At 38.3% G+C, this 20,221-nt stretch overlaps 8 protein-coding genes across 10 annotated transcripts; 5 read left to right on the top strand and 3 right to left on the bottom strand.

Moving 5' to 3' along the window:
• Positions 254–3,432, top strand: LOC104755917 (vacuolar fusion protein CCZ1 homolog). Of its 2 annotated transcripts, XM_010478401.2 has the most exons (10): positions 254–525; positions 726–933; positions 1,115–1,208; positions 1,319–1,502; positions 1,601–1,639; positions 1,750–1,859; positions 1,940–2,479; positions 2,562–2,717; positions 2,802–3,019; positions 3,101–3,432. In XM_010478401.2, the coding sequence occupies exons 2-10, from the start codon at positions 758–760 to the stop codon at positions 3,129–3,131; spliced, it is 1,548 nt and encodes a 515-aa protein (XP_010476703.1). In that variant the 5' UTR covers positions 254–525; positions 726–757; the 3' UTR covers positions 3,132–3,432. The 2 variants fall into 2 exon arrangements, with proteins under 2 accessions (XP_010476703.1, XP_010476704.1); XM_010478402.2 differs by lacking the exon at positions 1,601–1,639.
• On the bottom strand, positions 3,185–4,010 carry LOC104755916. 2 transcript variants are annotated; one of them, XM_019238686.1, is made up of 2 exons: positions 3,839–4,010; positions 3,185–3,758 (listed from the first exon to the last, which is right to left on the bottom strand). In XM_019238686.1, exons 1-2 carry the CDS (start codon positions 3,957–3,959, stop codon positions 3,505–3,507), a joined length of 375 nt encoding a protein of 124 aa, XP_019094231.1. In that variant the 5' UTR covers positions 3,960–4,010; the 3' UTR covers positions 3,185–3,504. The 2 variants fall into 2 exon arrangements, 1 of the variants encoding a protein (XP_019094231.1); XR_762257.2 differs by having other exon boundaries at positions 3,654–3,755; positions 3,839–3,937.
• LOC104755918 (heat shock 70 kDa protein 5) lies at positions 4,309–6,656 on the bottom strand. Its single transcript, XM_010478403.2, has one exon. The coding sequence runs from the start codon at positions 6,445–6,447 to the stop codon at positions 4,495–4,497; it is 1,953 nt and encodes a 650-aa protein (XP_010476705.1). The 5' UTR covers positions 6,448–6,656; the 3' UTR covers positions 4,309–4,494.
• On the top strand, positions 6,832–8,732 carry LOC104755919 (phosphatidylinositol-glycan biosynthesis class F protein). The gene is made up of 8 exons (XM_010478404.2): positions 6,832–7,076; positions 7,171–7,236; positions 7,370–7,412; positions 7,627–7,681; positions 7,885–7,933; positions 8,003–8,070; positions 8,147–8,255; positions 8,385–8,732. The coding sequence occupies exons 1-8, from the start codon at positions 6,894–6,896 to the stop codon at positions 8,496–8,498; spliced, it is 687 nt and encodes a 228-aa protein (XP_010476706.1). The 5' UTR covers positions 6,832–6,893; the 3' UTR covers positions 8,499–8,732.
• LOC104755922 (AP2-like ethylene-responsive transcription factor At1g16060) lies at positions 10,546–13,606 on the top strand. Its single transcript, XM_010478406.2, has 8 exons — positions 10,546–10,820; positions 10,939–11,021; positions 11,284–11,292; positions 11,666–11,754; positions 11,945–12,018; positions 12,148–12,198; positions 12,323–12,399; positions 12,975–13,606. Exons 1-8 carry the CDS (start codon positions 10,639–10,641, stop codon positions 13,445–13,447), a joined length of 1,038 nt encoding a protein of 345 aa, XP_010476708.1. The 5' UTR covers positions 10,546–10,638; the 3' UTR covers positions 13,448–13,606.
• Positions 13,518–15,943, bottom strand: LOC104755921 (tubby-like protein 8). Its single transcript, XM_010478405.2, has 9 exons — positions 15,274–15,943; positions 15,073–15,187; positions 14,792–14,968; positions 14,630–14,685; positions 14,449–14,545; positions 14,274–14,354; positions 14,105–14,197; positions 13,952–14,019; positions 13,518–13,830 (listed from the first exon to the last, which is right to left on the bottom strand). Exons 1-9 carry the CDS (start codon positions 15,693–15,695, stop codon positions 13,755–13,757), a joined length of 1,185 nt encoding a protein of 394 aa, XP_010476707.1. The 5' UTR covers positions 15,696–15,943; the 3' UTR covers positions 13,518–13,754.
• On the top strand, positions 16,203–17,823 carry LOC104755923. The gene is made up of 5 exons (XM_010478407.2): positions 16,203–16,607; positions 16,803–17,020; positions 17,106–17,234; positions 17,312–17,443; positions 17,529–17,823. The coding sequence occupies exons 1-5, from the start codon at positions 16,262–16,264 to the stop codon at positions 17,640–17,642; spliced, it is 939 nt and encodes a 312-aa protein (XP_010476709.1). The 5' UTR covers positions 16,203–16,261; the 3' UTR covers positions 17,643–17,823.
• On the top strand, positions 18,044–19,840 carry LOC104755924 (wall-associated receptor kinase-like 22). The gene is made up of 3 exons (XM_010478409.2): positions 18,044–19,023; positions 19,105–19,230; positions 19,321–19,840. The coding sequence occupies exons 1-3, from the start codon at positions 18,102–18,104 to the stop codon at positions 19,596–19,598; spliced, it is 1,326 nt and encodes a 441-aa protein (XP_010476711.2). The 5' UTR covers positions 18,044–18,101; the 3' UTR covers positions 19,599–19,840.

Here is a 20,221-nt window from a genome sequence, read left to right on the forward strand (position 1 = left end):
CTACCCACTGATTTGTAGTAGTAGTATAATATCATCAAATCTTACTGTTTAGATCATTAATGTTGTCATTTATCATTATCACTCCTCATAAATTTAATGTTAAAAAATCATTAACCGAGTGATAGAGTAAAAGAGACAAAAACTGATTGAGATGACGTCAGCTGTTGAGAATCTTGAAAAAATATTCGGTTAACCCGTTTCAGATATTGACCCGATTCTTTTGATAACCCGACCCGTTTTTCTCCTGCGAATTTTTTTTTCAGTGGCGGTTAGCTTGTCCACCTGCTTGCTTCCTCTTCTTCTTCTTCCCTTATCCTCCTTGTCGCCAAATTTCAACTGATCTCAGCTCAATCGATCAAATTCTGATCCCTGTGTGGAGTTTGTGTTTTTGAAAAATTTGAGCTTTCCACCAAATTTTGAAATTAACTTATTTTTTGTTGTTCTTCGTGAATCTGTCTACGATCGCTATACCCGAAGATTGAGTACTAATCACTGGGACTTCGCTCTTTGAATTCGTCCTCAAAGGTAGTAAATTTTCCAAATTCGTCTCTTTTAGAGCCCTAAAATAGTAATTTTTATCTTCTCGGTAGATGAGTTCTTTGGTCTTCCTATTAGGAACATTGTTTTAGGTTTGAGTGCCGTTAGTTCAATCACCAATGCAGGCTTTGAAAACCTTGAAATTACTTGGGAATTTCTGAAGCGTTTTCTTTGCATTTGTATGTTAGGGTGTTAATGAGCTCGTAGAAGCTACCGGAAAATGGTGTCCATGAGCTCTGGTGATGAAAGTCTTCGACTTTGCGTGTTTGATCTGAGGAGAGGTCAAACCGAAGGACAAGAGCTAGACAAGATTTTGTTCTTTTATCCTGCTGAGTTAGACTTATCCACGCAGTTATCAGTTATAGGGCTCAGTGAAGGGCTTATTACTTTTACTAGGTTAGCTTCTGCTGATTCTTCCCTTTTACTAGTTTTTTTTTCTTTTCATTACTGGTGTTCGTGAATTGGTTGCATTTATGATCTTTTTTCGATAAAAATGGTTGATAGATCAAGCTCCTTAATCAATAGTCTGTGTGAATCTTGTTCATCTTTTGAGGCTTGTTGTGACTAATAAATGCAGACTTTTCTCTCCGGAGGCAGCTTGTGAGGTTATAGAAGCAGAAAGACATTCTCATGTTTTCTATGAGCCTGAACCCGATATCTGGATGGTTATGGTAAGACAATGTCTTACTTTTACTTGTTATAGCACAGGATTTTTTATGAACGATGCACCGGATGTGTCTTAGTAATGTCAGTGAACAAGATCTGATCTAGACAGTGGCAGGTTGTGGAGAAAAATAAGGAGACAGGGGCAATATGGAGGATTGATGCATTAAGGAGAGTGCTTAAGGAAGTGCACTCACTCTTTGTGATGTTTCACGGGTCAATTAGGGCATTAATCGAGAAAGAACCAACAGGAGAGCTTACCCGATCACAGTTGTACCCGTTCTTCACAGATTATCTAAGCAGTAAGTGATTCTCACAAAATCTAGCACATAAAATTTCCAGTGTTTTCCTTTTCATTCTTGTTTCCATCTTCAATACATTTTATGTCGCTAATTGTCAGCATTTCAAAAGCTGTCTCGCTCGGAATTCTGCTGCTGTGGTATAATGCTGAAGTTGCTATGTCGAATGCCTTCCTTTGGATTTGTGCAAACCCGCATTATGCTCAAGTTGGTTCGTGTGTCTGATGCAAAGGTTTTCTTTTTCGGGCAGATCTTTTTGTTGGGAAGAAACTTGAGCTACCAACTTTCCGAGAAACTTTGAGAGAGCGTGGAACTGTTCAGATGCTTACTTTAGCAAGGGACACTGCACTTGAAGTTCAGGTTTGCTTCTCCAAATCTATTGGACTACTTATTACAAACATAATATTTTGTTGTTTGACAATCAATTTTTGGATATACAGTCTCTTGTTCAAGTACTAGATTCATCTGCTGGGAGCTTAAGATGCCACTCTATGATCTTATTTCAAGATCTGTTGGTTTCAACAACTCTCTCAGCTGATGATACCGTCAACTTATTTACATTTGCTGTAATGAGGTTGACCTCAAAAGCTTTATCCTCTGATGCGAATTCTTGGTCATATCTACGTAAGGGGCCTGGCTCATCTGAAATCTCTAATAGATCCACTTTGGCACCCTTTGGCTCAATTGATTCCCTACCCTCAGGAAATGGTAATAACATGCATCATGTTATTAGGCCACTACAGAATGACAAGTGGACAAAAGGGAAAGATGGGTTTCTATTAACCGATATTTGGGGTGTAGAGACTGGCGGTTCCCCTGATTCTGCCATCCCTACAATCTGGCTTCAGCAAACACAAGAAAGAGTGTATCTCCTTGCTTATCAGCATAAAAGTCTCACCTTACTTCTTCTCATGCCTACAAATGCCATTGTCAATGGAGATTTAAACGTCTCAGCCGTGAAACAGCAAGTTATTGAAGATGTTAGCACATCACCCATCCATCTTTCATGGTGAATATCTTTTCTGGCATCTTCTAATATATTACCCAATATCTCTTTTCCAGGCATCACTGAGAATTTTGAAAATTGAAGAGAATATTTCAAGAGGGTGGGGCGGTGAGAATGCTTACCATATCAAGGGTTACCGTTACTTAGTAGTTGATAATGACATGGAAGTTTCCAGAGCTTCTCCTTCAGGAAAAGTTGCAACACTTAAAAAGGTAACGTCTTTCACTTGTTAAGATTTACTAGCTGAAATTACTACTACCTTGGACTCATAAGTGTGTGAATTTTGATAAACGCAGGAGTCTCTACTTGCACTAAACAAGCTTAGAGAAGAAGTGGATTTAGAAAAAAGCCGTGCGAAAAGGCAGGAGAAAGACATGGAAATATGCATCAGAGCTAAGAACAACGCGTGGGTAATCACCCGTGTGACCAGAGGTAAAGAGCTTTATATAGCTTTGGAGAAAGGCAGCGACACTCTTCTTGAAACCGCACACGCTGTTGATAGATTCAGCAACAGGTATTGCTACTAAACTATGTACTCGGCCTTGGAAACAAATTCATGATTTTTCTGAAAACTAAGGTGCTGGGATTGAATCAGGTATTGCAGCGGAGCGTTCTTGATGGACTAAGTTTTCGTGTTCTGTCTACTGGTTTTGGGAAGAGGTTTCTTTTGAGTTTCAAGTACTAAGTGAAAAGCTCAGCAGAAGAAATGAGCTCTTCTCTCTCTCAGCCATTAATTTTGTTGTGGGAATTGAATTGTGTTCTTGGTTGACCTGTAGATATGTAACAATGGTTTCCACTTTCAATCAGTGCAAACGAAACCCTTTTTGTTATGGTGCGTAGGAAAACATCTTTCTCGTGGTCCTTTATTATAGGTTTGGTTGTATATACCCACTCTTAGTTAATAAGTACTATACAGTTGTTACTCCATATCCGTTCCAATATATTTCAAAGTTTACAATATTCAGTACATATGTTCCACTCTCAGGTTAAGATATTTGTTTAGGCACAACAGAATCTTAATGACATGTCGAAAGAAGTTAATGAAAACATTATTAAACCAGTAAATAGAACAGAGGCAGCCGAGAAGAACAACTGTGGCCGATGGTCCATGCTGGCATTACCCTTTCTTGGAGTTGCTTTTCGGCCTCCGCCTTTTCCACCTGTAACTCCATGACTTCCTTTCCCTGCGCGGAAGATGTCGATGCTCTTGTCATCTTGTTCTCCTGTTATGTCTTTGATTGTAGTAACTTCTGCTATAAAAGGAACAAACATGAGATAATGATGCTCAACTTCTCCGGTCATATAAACATAATATATGCTTAAAATAGAGCACCATGGGCGTGTTCTTGGTTGAGTAAGCTCGTCGATGGATTGACTTTCTGGGAATCTGATGTGAAGGGGAAGCAGAGAAAGAAGAGGAAAAGGAATAACAATGCAACAGATCCTCTCCCCATTGCCTGTCTGAGCTTTGTGGATTTGAGATGTGACTTTTATGAAGCTAAACAGTGTGTATATATATGTGTGTGGGTGGGCGTGGGGCCAAGACAGAACGTGTTCTGAAGTGACAAGTTAGGGATCAAATATACTTTTCTTTATCACTTTAAAGTTCAAAGATCAGTTCTGACTCTTTTTCAGGAGAAAGACATATGCAACAAGCAAACGAAATTCATCGTTATCTACACACTTTCTTAAGCACATGTGTTAGATAAGAGCTCATTGAACACGTTCATAGAGAGTTGTGTTTATGCAACAAAGACTGGACAAAATTTTTATGGATATGTCAATGTAATACTAGGCACACTCTTGAGAAATAGAAAGCAACTTTCTCTTATTACTCAAAATACTGAAACGTGTAAAGCATACAAATATATTACATTCACTGCTCTCCCTAGCAGGACACTCTTAAAACTCTCACACAATAAAAAGAAACTTCACTGGCGCATAACCACTCTTATGTCTTTCCTTGCACTCTGCAATCTTGCACACGCTTTAATCCACCTCTTCGATCTTTGGACCTCCAGCACTGCTGGAACCACCGAAGTCACCATCTGTTGGCATACCCCCTGTTGGACCTCCAGCACCAGCTCCACCCTGATACATCTTTGAGATGATTGGGTTGCAAATACCCTCTAACTCTTTCAACTTATACTCGAACTCATCAACTACCGCCAGTTGGTTACCTTCAATCCATTCGATTGTCTCATCAATTGCCTTCTCTATCTTCTGCTTATCCTCTTGATCTAGCTTCTGGGCGAGTTTCTCATCCTTAATAGTGTTTCTCATGTTGTAAGCATAGTTCTCCAGCGAGTTCTTGGCCTCGACCTTCTTCTTCACTTGCTCATCCTCAGCTTTATACTTCTCAGCGTCTTGCACCATCTTTTCAATCTCTTCTTTACTTAGCCTTCCTTTATCGTTTGTGATCGTGATCTGGTTCTTTACACCAGCGGTTTTGTCCTCCGCCGACACATTCAAGATCCCATTCGCATCAATGTCAAAGCAAACATTGATTTGAGGAACTCCACGTGGGGCAGGAGGAATGCCCTTGAGCTCAAACGTTCCTAGGAGGTTGTTGTCTTTGGTCCTCGCGCGTTCTCCTTCATAGACTTGGATCAGAACGCCTGGCTGATTGTCCGCATACGTGGAGAACACTTGCTCCCTCTTACAAGGAACCGTCGTGTTCCTCGGAATTAGCACAGTCATCACCCCACCTGCTGTCTCCAGTCCAAGGCTTAAAGGAGCAACATCAAGAAGCAAAAGATCTTGGACCTTGTCACTCCCTTCACCAGTCAGGATCGCAGCCTGAACCGCAGCTCCATATGCAACGGCTTCATCAGGGTTAATGCTCTTGCATAGCTCCTTCCCGTTAAAGAAATCTTGCAAAAGCTGTTGAATTTTCGGAATCCTCGTAGATCCTCCGACTAGAACCACCTCGTGCACACGTGCCTTGTCAAGCTTGGCGTCTTTAAGAACTTTCTCAACAGGATCCATACATTTCCTGAACAAATCCATGTTCATCTCCTCAAACCTAGCACGCGAAATCGTCGCGTAAAAGTCAACACCCTCGTGCAAGGAATCAATCTCAATAGTCGTCTGAGCAGTGGAAGAAAGCGTTCTCTTTGCTCTCTCACAAGCCGTCCTCAACCTCCTAAGTGCCCTCGCATTCCCACCAATATCCTTCTTGTGTTTCCTCCTGAACTCCGCAACGAAATGATTCACAAGTCTGTTGTCAAAGTCTTCACCACCAAGATGAGTATCTCCAGCAGTAGCTTTCACTTCAAAGACACCTTCTTCAATCGTCAACAGCGAAACATCAAACGTTCCACCACCAAGATCGAAAATCAAAACATTCCTCTCACCAGTCTTCGTACCCTTCTTATCCAAACCATAAGCTATAGCTGCAGCAGTCGGCTCATTAATAATCCGTAACACATTAAGCCCAGAAATAGCTCCGGCGTCCTTCGTCGCCTGTCTCTGCGAGTCATTAAAGTACGCCGGAACAGTCACAACAGCGTTTTTAACAGAGTGACCAAGGAAAGACTCAGCGACTTCCTTCATCTTCACCAACACCATAGAAGATATCTCCTCAGGAGAAAACTGCTTCTCTTCGTTCTTGTACGAGACGACGATCATCGGTTTATCTCCGGGACCGGAAACAACCTTGAACGGCCAGTGTACCATATCACTCTGAACAGAAGGATCAGAGAATCTCCTCCCGATGAGACGTTTCGCATCGAAAACAGTGTTCTGAGGGTTCAACGCTACTTGATTCTTCGCCGCGTCTCCGATCATCCGCTCGGTGTCAGTGAAGGCGACGTACGACGGCGTCGTACGGTTTCCTTGATCGTTAGGTATGATCTCCACACGATCGTTCATCCAAACTCCGACACAGCTGTATGTAGTGCCGAGATCGATGCCAATAGCCTTTTCTGATTTAGTCGCCATTGTTACTAAATTTAAGCTTCAGTAAAATTGGAGATTTCGCTGAATTAGTAGAAACCTAGGGATTTGGATTTCTCTGTTGTTTGTTTATTTGCTTGATGAGGTAATCTGAATCGATGGAAGCAGCTATATATACGAATCCGAGGAGAGAAACGAGACATTTCGAGAGATAAGCTCTCACGGGACTGTGGAAACATGGAGAACTCGCGCTTAACTACCAGATACTTCTGGATTTCGCCGGCACTTACTTATTTTATCTCCGGCCACCGCTTTAAAATTTAGTGGGTTTAAGAAAGCCCATAAAGTGTAAAATTTTGGGCCCATTTATAGAAGAAAAGGCCCAATGTGAGCTTAAGAGTAAGTAATGGAGGATATTTCAGTAATTTTAGCTTCGTCTTCTTCTTCACTTACTCGTTCTGATTTCGTCGAAGAGGAAGAAGGGGAAAGCTATGAAAGAAGGGAAGAAGAAGAAGAAGACAGAGACCTCCATTGGTGAGTCGATATCAGCTTTGGGGGCTTTTTTTGTTTATTTGATTACTGGGTTATTTCTAGCCGTCGGATTCTGGGTGGTCGGTGAAAAGTACTCCGTCGATCTCATCTCTGACCCATCTCTCACTCTGCGTCTCCTATGGGTACTAAAACTTTCTTTTACACAACCTTGTTTGTGTGTGTGTGTGTGTGCGCAGTTTCAGCTAAATTAGCCTTGTTTTGATGTTAATTTTTCAGATTATTGAGTTCCCGATCGTGGTAATCATCTACAGCTTGTTCAGAAGAAACCCAGAGAAGTGCTCGGTGAGTGTAGCTGTGATTCAAAGAAGCTGACTTTCTCATTTAGCTCGATTGCGTCGTTTTTGATTTCAAATAGGGTAGATTTGGATTCCTGTGTGTTTGACTCTCTGAATGATTTCCTCATATTGCTTTCCAGTACTTTAGAGCTGTTGGGCGAAGCATACTAGGACTAATTTCCGGTTAGTAATTTTGGTTTTTTTCAGCTTATTATATGATAGCTCACTACATTCTTTATTTGCTGAATGAGTTTCACTTGAAACTTCAAGAAGTGTTAATCTTGACCTGAAGATGTGAATTGAGTATTAGCTTCTTGTTATGCTTTCATCTTCTTAATTCTCAATATCCATTTGATTGTGAATTCTTTAAACTTGTGTGTTTTGTTGTGTTTAATAGGGGCTATCATAAATGCTTTGGGAGCTGTTTCTTTGGGTGCACCTATTGGGCTGCAGTATGTTTCATCAATATCTTGTTTCTCTTAATCTTTTTGATTTCTTTCTTTTTTTTTGGAAATGCTGTTTGTAAATAATCTGGACTTTTCAGCTGTCCAGATTACAAATGAGACTCCTTGGTGGTGATTGTGATCACACTTCTACTTAACGGTCTCCTGAGTTTCAACTGCTGACATGAGTAATTACCTTTCATCTTATGCAGATCTCTACCAAAAACAATTCACTGGTCCTTTCTAATGTCTGTTTTCACGGTTAGTTCCCTGCTTTAGTTTCTATGCCTGCTTTGGAACAATCCTTTTGATGGTCTTTGATTTTCACAGGTTGTACCAGCGACTGCTGTTTTTGGTGCATCATGGACAAATTGGCATCGTGTCTTCGCTTCACTAAAGTAAGTTGTTGATATTACCTTGTATGTTAATTTTACACAATATCTATTGTTAATCCATCTTTCTGTTTTCTTTTAGACCAACCGGGAATATAGAATATATGATCTTGATTCCAGCATATGGAGCAATTATTGGAGGATGGTTTGGAGCTTGGCCTATGCCACTTGACTGGGAAAGGCCATGGCAGGTAATATCTATTTACCTCAATATACAGTCAAGACCTTGGTTCTTGTTCTTGGTCATGATCGCGGTTATTGCAAGAATCAAGTGGTGATTAAATACATAAAACTAAACCTTATATCATTCTTCTAAACAGGAGTGGCCGATATGTGTGTGTTATGGAGCTATAGGAGGCTACATTGTTGGACAAATTGTCTCCTTGAGCTTGATGATTTTTCTCAGGAAACACAAGAATTTGAAGCTAGCCTAGAATAGGTCAATCGCTCTGTATCTGCAGAATGAGTTTCTTTTTGTGTTTTGACTTGATTGCTAGATTGAGAGACAACAATAGGGCAAGGTTTTTTGTTAGCTTGAACAGAGTTTCTTATTTTCCACATAGAATCAAGTGTTCAAAATTTGCAAACAACTAACGTCAACCAACGATCACAGACTGGAGAGACACTCTTTCCAAACATACTTTGGTAAAATGCAAATGAGAAGCTTCTGTATCCACATATTCGTTTATTTTTGTCCTCATATTCGTTTTGTAGTTGCCGACAACCGTTAAAATTTAGAAATCTAACAAAAATAAAAAGGATTGAGAAAGTTCTCCTATTTTGTGCCTGTTGAAACCTAGATTTTCAAGTTGCGAAAAACAGATTTGTATATTCTATGCAATACTATAGTACACGATGCCAATCACAGTGTTGACTGTACTTGACATCTACCATGACCAGACTCTGTCGGATGATGTGGCGTGTGGTTATTGGCTGACAAGGTCTCAGTTATGTCACGGCCTTTTCACATAAAATGGTTAAATGCTGCCAAGTGCAAACTCTGAAACATGGACCAACGCCGTAAAAAATGGTTTACCCGAAAAGGTGACCACAGCTTGCATTTAGTCATATATCTCACGCGTCACACAAATTTGGTTTCAAGTTTGTAGACAATGTAAAACAAGATTATATAATATAAAAAAATTCAATAGCACTAAAAATTTCGACTATCTTCTATGAGTTGCATGGTACTATCGTTTGATTACATGTGTTTAATTTGATATAAACGAAATGCATCACATAAATGTAAAAAAGTGTAATATTTTCAAGTTCATTGGTTGAATATGTAAGATCAATGTAGATTTGATAGTAGGTAGAGTAGGGGACGATCTTAAATATGTGGAACACTTCCAAAAAAAGGTTTTACTTATGATTTGATCGTAATATTGATACAAAAACTAGACTTATCTATTCGTAAAACATAATTTGTATTCATATAGTATAGACATATACTACTTCAACTAGTATGGGTGTATTAATTCAGAATCTCATCAGGTTGTAAACATATCTTTGTCAAGCGTATCTCTTAAGTTGCTAGTTCATTGTATTTCTTAACACGCAAAATATCATGTGGCCCGTTTTAGATTGGACTCTTGTAGACAATTTTTACCATAATTGTTGACATTTGCTCCCATCTAATTAAGGGGCAGGTATATAAACATACACATTAAATAACAACTTGTTATTCAATTAAAAAAATATATATAAGAAACACTGTCGTATATAAGCGACGCACCCATAAAAATCACTTCTATTTATTATACACCTAAGAAAGAAAAAAATCATATTCTACACTAGTATTAATTTCACATATCATGATTTATCAGAAAAATGTTAATAATTTCGTAATGATGTTCAACTGTTCATATTCTCTTTTTGTTGAGAAACATATACATATACGAACATTTATTAAAATATGGAGGTTTAAGGCTGTATATTGCCTTATTTCTTGCAAGGAAAACACACGTCTTTGCATATTTATCATATGCATAACATGTACTAATATTTTGCATATTTTACATTTTCATTCATATATTTCGAGGGACAGATCAAATTTTATGGAACAAAAAGTGTAAAATAATATAAGGTTGTTAAATATATAGCCATATTGCATTATTTATCTTTCACGGCCCGACCAAAAAGTAGATCAACCAAGAAGTAGAGAAATTATGGAGTTCTGAATTTGCTTGCCCACTTTCTCCAAGATTTTTGGCTAAGCGGATCCAAACCTCCACATGTCAATTCCTCATTTGTTCTTAATTCAAACATTGATTCAAATTTATATAAAAAATAATAAAAATTGCTAATCACTTAAATTCAGGTTCAAATGGTTTTGATTGCGATTAGGAATTTTAATTAATGAGAAATCTAATTACACAAGTACAAAGAGGGCCGCAACTACGGAAATCTTTTAAAGCTTAACAATAAAAAAAAATAAACGAATTTTTTTTTTTTTAATTTAAATACTCAACCATTTCTCTTTATAGTCAGTCTCCTCATATTAACAAACAAAAAAAAAAACACACCGATCAATCATCAGTTCCTCTCATCTTTCTTGTTTTCTCTCTTCTTTTTATGCACATCGCCGTGGAAGTTTCTCCGGTAATGGAAGAGATCACACGGAAGAGCAAGAAGACTTCAGTTGAGAGCGATGAGTCAGCAGGACCAGCAGTAGTCATTAAAGCTAAACGCAAACGCCGATCGCAACCACGAGAAGCTCCTCCACAACGCAGCTCTGTCCATAGAGGCGTCACAAGGTTTTTTTTTTTTTTTTCATGATAACAAATCATAACACACTCAAAACATCGTCACAGTTTTTTTGCCTTTCCTTTTAAGGCTTTAACCATAAATATATATTTCCCGATTTATATATAGGCATCGATGGACTGGAAGGTACGAAGCACATTTGTGGGATAAGAATAGTTGGAACGAGACTCAAACCAAAAAAGGAAGACAAGGTCAGTCGTCTCTATACACATCATACGTACATACATATTTTTTGAGTTGTTATTAAAGATAGATTTTTATTCGTTACGATCTTTTAATTTGACTCCGATTACTCCGGGGAATGAGTTCGTTGTTATTGTTCTTGATTTGAAAATTTAATTTGCATATCTTTTTTTGTTATTATTTTGTATATCTTTTTTTTTGTTGTTAATATGTTTTTTTTTTTCTCTGACGATGCTGACCGGGAATATTGGCTGACTCCATCACGTGCAGTATATTTAGGTGAGTTTGTTTTGGTCATTTTTCATATGGCGTTTTCTAATTGCATTCTCAAATTGGTAGACACTTTTTATTAGTGAGTGAGGCTAATCACTAATAAATTAAATTAATTAAGAACCTTTATTTAATGAGTTCTTTATAAAGCCAACTTGGTGGTTCAAACAAAAAAAGGTTATATGCGTGAAAAAACAAACAAATGATCTGATTACTAAAAAAAGTACTATTTCGATTTGGCTTTTTGTAAAGTGCTTACATTAGAAAACAATTGACATATTGTAAAAAAAAAAATATGTACGTAAATATAATATTGTTAACACGTAAATGAAAAGAAAGAAAAATTTGTAAACTAAAGTTTATATTAATATGGTTTGTACAGGTGCATATGACGAAGAAGATGCAGCAGCACGTGCCTACGACTTAGCAGCATTGAAATATTGGGGACGAGACACCATCTTGAACTTCCCTGTAAATTTTCTCGGAATCCATATTAATTACATACACTTAATTATATTAGATTAATATAGTTACTTACTTTTCACATGATCTTTTGTTTGCTTCACAGTCTTTCTTACCTAAAACAAAGAAATAAGAAGAGTGTTTACATCTAGCTAAACTTCTTTTTAATCCTTTTTTGTGTGTTTGTGTGTGATTACAGTTGTGCAATTATGAAGAAGACATCAAAGAAATGGAAAGCCAGTCAAAGGAAGAGTATATTGGATCTTTGAGAAGGTAAATAATTAAATCAGTTATTGCTTTTGAATGATTGGTGATTAACTAATTGTCTTCATTTTTTTTTGGTTAACAAACTAAAGAGTTGATTAATTAATAAATTATTTTTGGATTACATTTTTTTTACAGGAAAAGTAGTGGGTTTTCACGTGGTGTGTCAAAATATAGAGGCGTTGCAAAGTAAGCTAGAATGCTCCAAAATAAACATATATATATATATATATTTAAATAAGGATTATTATTAGAGAATTAACAATCTCAATATACTAATTCCCAATGTTAATTGGTTATTATGGATTTGCAGGCATCACCATAATGGGAGATGGGAAGCTCGAATTGGAAGAGTGTTTGGCAACAAATATCTATATCTTGGAACCTACGGTAATCTATATTTCTTTTTAAACACAAAACATAGCTAAATCATAATAATTCAAGAGAAATATATATATATTTTGTTACTAAATCCGATGGTAGTAGTTGTATAATGGTATGTGGGATTCTGTCTTCATAATACTATGTACTAACAAAACTTTTTCACTTAGAAGTCTTTTAATAGGAGTTGATATGCACGTAATCAGATCTTGTGTTGGTTGGGAAATAGATCACCAAACCCAACCACTTAGTCAAGCCTTCAATTTATTTATTATTTTAGTTTTATATTTTTTTCTTATATTTATTTACATAAAATATTTATTGGTTTAAATTATAAGTTGCTCATCCAATTTTACTGGCCAATTTAATTCTATTTATTATGTGTCCATATTGTCAATATCAACGGGGAAAAAAGTACATTTAAAATAAAATAAAAAATAATACAGTATAATTAAATTACAGCATAATGTTAATACATAATAGTATGGGGGGTAATACGTAATTATTAATAAGTCCATAAAATTATCTTTAACTACTCATCGTTTTGTTTGTGACAATTTACACCCCTTGATGTATTGGCGTAGCTACACAAGAAGAAGCGGCCATAGCGTATGACATAGCAGCAATCGAGTACCGTGGACTTAACGCCGTTACTAACTTCGATATCAGCCGTTATCTGAAACTCCCGGCGCCGGAGAACCTTACCGACGCCGCGAATCAACCCCTGGAGGAGATCCCACCGTCTGATCTCAGCCCGTTTATAAACCCAACAAACCACGAGCCGGAGTTATCATCACAGAGCCAATCTTCGTCAGAGGACAACGATGATCGGAAAACAAAGATCTTAAAGTCGTCACCTTTGAATCCAGAAGAGGTGATCGGACCATCGACGCCTCCGGAGATTGTTCCGCCTCGCCGGAGTTTCCCGGAAGATATACAGACGTATTTTGGGTGTCAAAACTCCGGCAAGTTAACGACGGAGGAAGATGATGTGATCTTCGGTGGTTTAGATTCGTTTCTTACGCCTGATTTCTACAGTGAGTTAGATGGTTGCTAAAAGAAGTGTTTCTTTTGATAAGATCTAAAGAAAGAAAGGATTTGATAAGTTTTGTTTTTTTTTAGTTTTGGAATCTCGGTTGTGAAAATCAATATTGACACATCGATTATTCATTCTTGTGACAATTTTATATAATAAAGTTTGAATCTTTTTTTTTAATAGTTTCCTTGTGGGTGAATCTGATTTGAGAGGGACTAAGGTAGTTTTGTGAAACTTAGATTGAAATATTGATTATGTAGAAAAGAAAGGAATACAGATGATGATGATATCATTGGAGGGATGTTCAGAGATTGAACTCGTCTAATGATTAAACAGTACAACAAAGCTTGGAATCAATGGAAGCCAAGCAAATGCAGAATGCTTGGTAGCCTGAAAATGGATACCTGCAAAACAGATAAAGCAAAGGTTGTTATATGATGATGCACTAAATCTTTGATCTCTTGAAGCCTTGAGTTTAGGCTTAAACGTATGATTTGTTTATCTCATTCGGGTTCGAGCAAGTACCTGAAATCGATTACATATTTTGCTTTGTCCACTCTTCCCATTTGAATTATTGTTTGCCTTGGATTTTCCTATATGCCAAAATTACTCAAGGTTTTAGGATTCTTGAGAGATTTGGTTTTGAATAATAGCTTTAAAGAAGTTATGGAAATGCACCGTGAGTGTGAGCTGAAAGTTCTTCACCGAGCTTTGTATTCTCAGTCCTGTTCTTCCTCTGTCTCTGTAGTCTAACTCATGCTGTTTGGTGATCTAAAGAGAGTGGAAAACTATCAGTTTAAGCTTCTGGAAATGGAAGATGGTATCAATGAAGCCCTGTGAGACTTACTTTGTTGTAATGTGGTATCTTTGAGCATAGCTTCTGAACTTTTTCCTTATTCTCAAGCCAGTCAAGTGGTAGTTTACTTACCTGTTGGACAGATACAAACGTATGTGTATTAACAGTCTTATGTTTTGGGAATGCAAGATTGATGGAGAGAAGTTTCAAGACTAAGCATTTTTACCTGCTTATTGTTGTTCTTCTGCACTGGCTGCTGCTTTGGTAGGATAGCTCTCATTCGTCTGTAGCTCCCTGTCCAAGTAGCTATGGTGGGTGTAAATCTGCAGAAACCAACATTGGCATTAGCATCAGTAAAGAGGGAGTGATTGTGAAAAGACACAATACATCAAATTCCCAAAGCTCACATTACAACCGAAAGAAGCGGCTTCATCAATTTACCTACAGGACTCACTCGAACTCCCTGCAATGGTATCAAAAGACCAGAAACATTCAGCTTGGATTCCAAACCTTTGAGCAGAATCATAGAGAATACACCAGAGTTGAGTGATTATAGGATGAGCAAGGACCTTATCCCATATGTAGTACTTGGAACCCATGAGATTAGCCGTCATAGAACCGACATAACTTTCATCCGAACTGCACAACAATCCCTTAGCATTCTGTGCCACCCTAAATACAGATTTCCCGTTACGCCTCCTATGGTAAGCCATTGCCAGCTTCCGGTCTTTTCGCCCCCGACCTTCCTGAAATATTTCATCCAACACTTGTAAGTTATCAGAAAGTTTTGACATCACTGCTTCTCAGTTCTCAAACAACATCATATAAGATCAGATATCTGTATACTTACATGTGTATAAAGTGAATATACAGATCCGTCGCGTAAGCCTTCTGGTGATTGTTCTTTTACAATAAGACAGGTGCATCTACCCACATCCAAAGGTAGTGTCTTGCACAACAACGCCCTGTTCAACAAATTGTATATATAGTTTCAGAAATGTTTAGGACACAAAAAAGGCATAAGAATTGTGGTAACTGGGGTGTTTTTTACCTATTGGGCAAAGTAGACCAAGAGGAAGCAGGGGCAGCTTCAGAATCCGAAAACTCCCACACTTTCAACGAACTAGAATGCTCAGAATCAACACTAGTCCAAGTTTTCATTCCAAGACTACCCTTATCGACATCACTGTTCATCTGCATACACGCTTGCAGCGATGTCTGCTTCAGAGCAGTTCGACCACCCGTTGAGAGAGACTTGAAATTTGTAACTTCCGTAGGAAACCCGGAATTGCCCTTCATCGATTGAGACTTCAAAGCTCGATCTTGTTTCCGAGTTTCCACAGACGTCGAGCTTTTCTCCGGCGAGACATTCTCTTTATCCTCTCCTTTCTTAACGGAGACAGAACATGAGAAAGTGTCCACGTTTTCCTTATTTTCGCCCAACAACTCATTCTCTTTTCTTGAATCAGCCATGTTTTTTTCTTTCCCTTTCTGGGTTGCTTTCAAGTTTAGAGCTTTCTGGGAGCCAAGTTTATATCTTTATAGTGAAGATAGGTGTTTGACAATGGTGTTGGGTTAGGTTTGACCTGAAAGAAACGTTTTATAAAAGTCCCACAATGTTTGCATTTGAATTTGAATAAGCCATTGGGGATTGTGCGAGCACAAAACCAAAGACACAGATGGACTTTTCTTTTCTTTGTCTTAACACAAAGTTTTTTTTAGATGTCTGTGTTTGTGTTTTGCCTTTTCTCTATTTCACAAGGACCCAACGGTCACTAAATAAATAGTATTGTAGTGGGAATTTGATTAGTTTTTGTCGTTTACCTTTGTCGGGAAACTGAAGGTTGATGATTGGATTGAGGCTCAGCGGGAACTGTGTTTCAACTTTCAAACACTTAAACAGTATCAACAACTTGCTGTTTGCTTTTCTTATATTCAAACGTCGTGCCGTCTTATCTTCGTAAAAGCGATAAGATAGAGCCTAAAAACCATCGTCATCAGGAGAGGCCACATCGTCGTCGAAGCCCATTATTTTCACAATGGCTAAAGCCAGCAGTACTCTTTTTGCTGTTTCCTGCTCCGCTTCAGCTCGTTTCTCTCTCTTCCGACCCTCTGAATCTCTTAAACCCTCTGTTCCGAGTGCGAGATTCGTCGTCCCAATGGCTATGGTTGCCTCTGCTGTAACCGCTACAAAGCTCGCTCCAGCCGTGATTGTCGGTGGCGGAAGAGTCGGGGGAGCGTTACAGGAAATGGGTAATGGCGAGGATTTGTTGGTGAAGAGAGGAGAAGTAGTTCCGGTTGATTTTGAAGGACCTATTTTGGTTTGTACTAGGAATGATGATCTCGATGCTGTTCTTGAAGCTACTCCTCAGTCTAGATGGAAAGGTAGAAACTTTTGTACGCTTTTAGAATTCGTTTACTGAACCAAAATTGTTAGATGTTCTAGGGGTTCGATTGTTCCACATTTTAACCGGATTTGGAACGATCAAATGATCACATTATCAAATTTGATTGGATGTGTAACTAATATGATAAGTTTGTGACTTGGTATACTAAAAATGTTGTGTGTAAATTAATCAGATTTGGTCTTCTTCCAAAATGGAATCATGGAGCCGTGGTTTGAGAGCAAAGGTTTGGGTGATACAGACCAAGTGTTGGCCTATTTTGCTGTGTCAAAGCTCGGGGAGCCTCCAGTGGATGGGAAGACTGACACTAATCCAGAAGGTTTAACTGCTGCTTATGGGAAATGGGCTTCAGAGGTAGCTGCAAGATTGGAATCTGGTGGCCTCTCTTGCAAGGTTATACAAGAAGCAAATCATTTGTTCTATATTGGTAAAGCAGAAACAGCATATATAAACTAAATGTGTTATTTTCTGAGGTTAGGTACTTGACAAAGAAGCTTTTCAGAAGCAAATGTTGGAGAAACTCATTTGGATTTGTGCATTTATGCTTGTTGGAGCTCGTCATCCAGGTGCAAGTGTTGGCATGGTGGAGAAAGAACATAGAGATGAAGTACATAGATCCCATTCCTCAGTTTCGTTTTAGCATTGAAAAAATCGCTGTCTAGTTCTAATTATTTATACGTTCAGGTGTCGAGACTCATTCAAGAACTTGCAGCAGCTGCTGCTGCAGAGAAAGGCCTAACCTTTGAAGAGAATATGGTGGAGAGACTATGCGCTTACTCGCGAGCTGTTTCTCATTTCCCGACTGCTGTTAAAGAGGTACTTATTCATCATGATCTCTCTTGTTAACTGCTTGGCTTGTACACCAGTATCTTGTGTCTCATCTAGTTTTCTGATACTGCAGTTTAAATGGAGGAATGGTTGGTTTTATTCGCTCTCAGAGAAGGCGGTTGCAGAAGGGAAACCGGATCCCTGTCCCCTCCATACTGAATGGCTGAAAGAGCTCAAAGTGATATAGAGTGTCAGTCTCTGTAGATTGTGAGTTTTTGTATTAAGTAGTATATTTATATCTTTTAAGTAGATGATTTGAAAACTAGTGTGAACGCATGAGAAGTGAAAATAAGATGGATTTACCTGATAACTATAATCAGTTCTACGCTTTGTAAACTGTTCATTTCCAATTAATCATTTTTTTTGTGCTTCTTGTCCCATCAATTAGTGAAGACTATACTATTAAAGAATAAACAAAGTAAGACAGAGACCTTTATAGACTTTTTGGAATTATACAAATTAAGAAACAGGATAGTCCACGCGAATCTTGTTTGAAGTTTCAACCGTTACAGGCAAGGTGGTCCAAATAGGCAACCGTGAAGGTTTCTTCGGTGAGTTACTTACTATATAACACATGATTTTATATTAGCTCTAGCATCTTATAACATAACTCAGTATCCTATAAAGAAAGAAAAAACAGAGCATAATGAGCAGAAAGAGCTTTTCCATATCTAACCTGCTCTCTCTTCTGGTTCTGCTGATCTGTATGATTACAGCAACGGCTCAAGATTTCACAATCTTGAGTTCTTGTCAAAGCCACTGCGGGGGAATAGCAATTCCTTATCCCTTTGGCATAGGTAAAGGTTGCTATCTCAACAACAACGAGTGGTATGAAGTTATCTGTAATCAAACCTCTGGAAAACCTGTGCCGATTCTTAATAGTATCAACAAAGAGCTGGTGGATATCTCTCTCCCGGACGAGTTGTCAAGCAATTCCTTTGGGCTAATCAGAATCAAGAATCCGGTAACTTCATTAGGTTGTTCTAATAAGGAACAACTCAGCTTGGCTTTGAATGTGACTGGAAGGCCATTCTTCCTCACCGGCCGTAATACTCTAGTAGCAGTTGGTTGTAACAACAAGGTCTTGATGACGGATGTTAAGTCACATATTGGAGGATGTGAGTCTACCTGTGACGTGGGGTCTGGTCAGAGAGGACAGAACATAAGCTGCGACGGCTACAGATGTTGCCAAGCGAAGATACCCTCCGACCGTCTGCAACAGATTGACATCAAGATAGAGAGCCTTGGTGGTAACACAACGAAATCAGCTGGATGCAGAGTTGCTTTCTTGACAAACGAGGCATATTCTCCTTCAAATATAACCGAACCAGAGTTGTTTTACGACAAGGGATATTCAACGGTGGAGTTAGGTTGGTTCATATATAGGTTACGCAATATGTCCGTTGATACTAGTTGCTATTCCATTATCGAGGGTACAAGTGGTTGGGGTTACAGTAACTATGAAAGTTGCATTTGTAGATATGGTAAGTATTTAGAGCGAAGCTATAGAAGCTGCATGTGTAACGGTGGTTACAGAGGCAACCCATATCTCTCGAGTGGATGTATAGGTAAATTAATATTATCTTGTATCACTTTGCATTAGTTTCTGCAAGCTCCATGAATCATTGATGCAATTTTCGTCTATGTAGATATTGATGAGTGTGAAGAAGCCAAAGCTGAAGGACGCAACCCTTGTGGGAAAGGGTATGACTGTGAGAATATCCAGGGAAACTTAAGTTGTCGCAAAAAAAGCAAAACACTAGCCATCATTCTTGGTAAGCTACCGGCTATCCAATATGTCATCATTTATAGAAAACCCAAGGAAAAGGATTTGGCGTTTAATGTGTATCTTTTGAGTTGTGTAGGTATTTGTCTAGGCTTTGGCTTGTTGGTTATAGCGATTGGAGCATGGTGCTTGTATAAGTTTATCAGAAAGCAAAGGGAGATGAAGCGGAAGAAGTTCCTTGAGCTTAATGGAGGACTATTGTTGCAAGAAAACTTTATGTCGAACGAAGGCAACGTTAAGAAGACAAGAGTGTCCAGCTCGAAAGAATTGGAGAAAGCCACAGAAAACTGCGGTGGCAAACCTGGCGACGAAGTGTCTGAACTTGAGTGGGAAAAAACGGCCAAATATGAAATATGAGAGAAGTCTCAACGGAATTGATATTCACAAGTAGGTGATGACGCCATGGAGATCATCACATGGGAGATACTTGGAACGTTCTTATTGATTCTTCATTCAACATCACCACCACATCGTCTTATCGTCGAAACATTGTGACTATCAACTATAACATTCAAAATTTTGGTGTGATTCAATTTGTTTATGTTATGTTGTTTTATCCGATATGGAAAATTTTATACTGAATAAACAACTTTTTTTTTTTTGTTCGGTTTATGGCAAACGTTGTGATGTATATAACCTAGTGGAGTTCAGCTACGTTGAAACACAAACATTTTGTGGCAACGTCTTATTGCTTTGGTCTTCAATCTTATTGTTAGTACTCTGCTTCATTGCTCGCCATATATGTTCTCTGAAAACTGGTGATATTGCTCCTTAACTTAGAGTTGACGTTCCAGTAGTTGTGTTGGAATCTAAGATTTATGTGGGAATGCAAGAACGTAATAGGACTATACTATATTAGCAAGAACCAGAAACATTTATTAACGAAAGTAATCGCTCTTGACTAGATCGTTTATGAGATTGGACTATGACTAGTTATTATTCCACCCTTTCATTTTCAATTAATCAATTTTTTTGTGTGC

Source organism: Camelina sativa, chromosome 17 (assembly GCF_000633955.1).
Source record: "Camelina sativa cultivar DH55 chromosome 17, Cs, whole genome shotgun sequence".
Taxonomy (NCBI): Eukaryota; Viridiplantae; Streptophyta; class Magnoliopsida; order Brassicales; family Brassicaceae; genus Camelina; species Camelina sativa.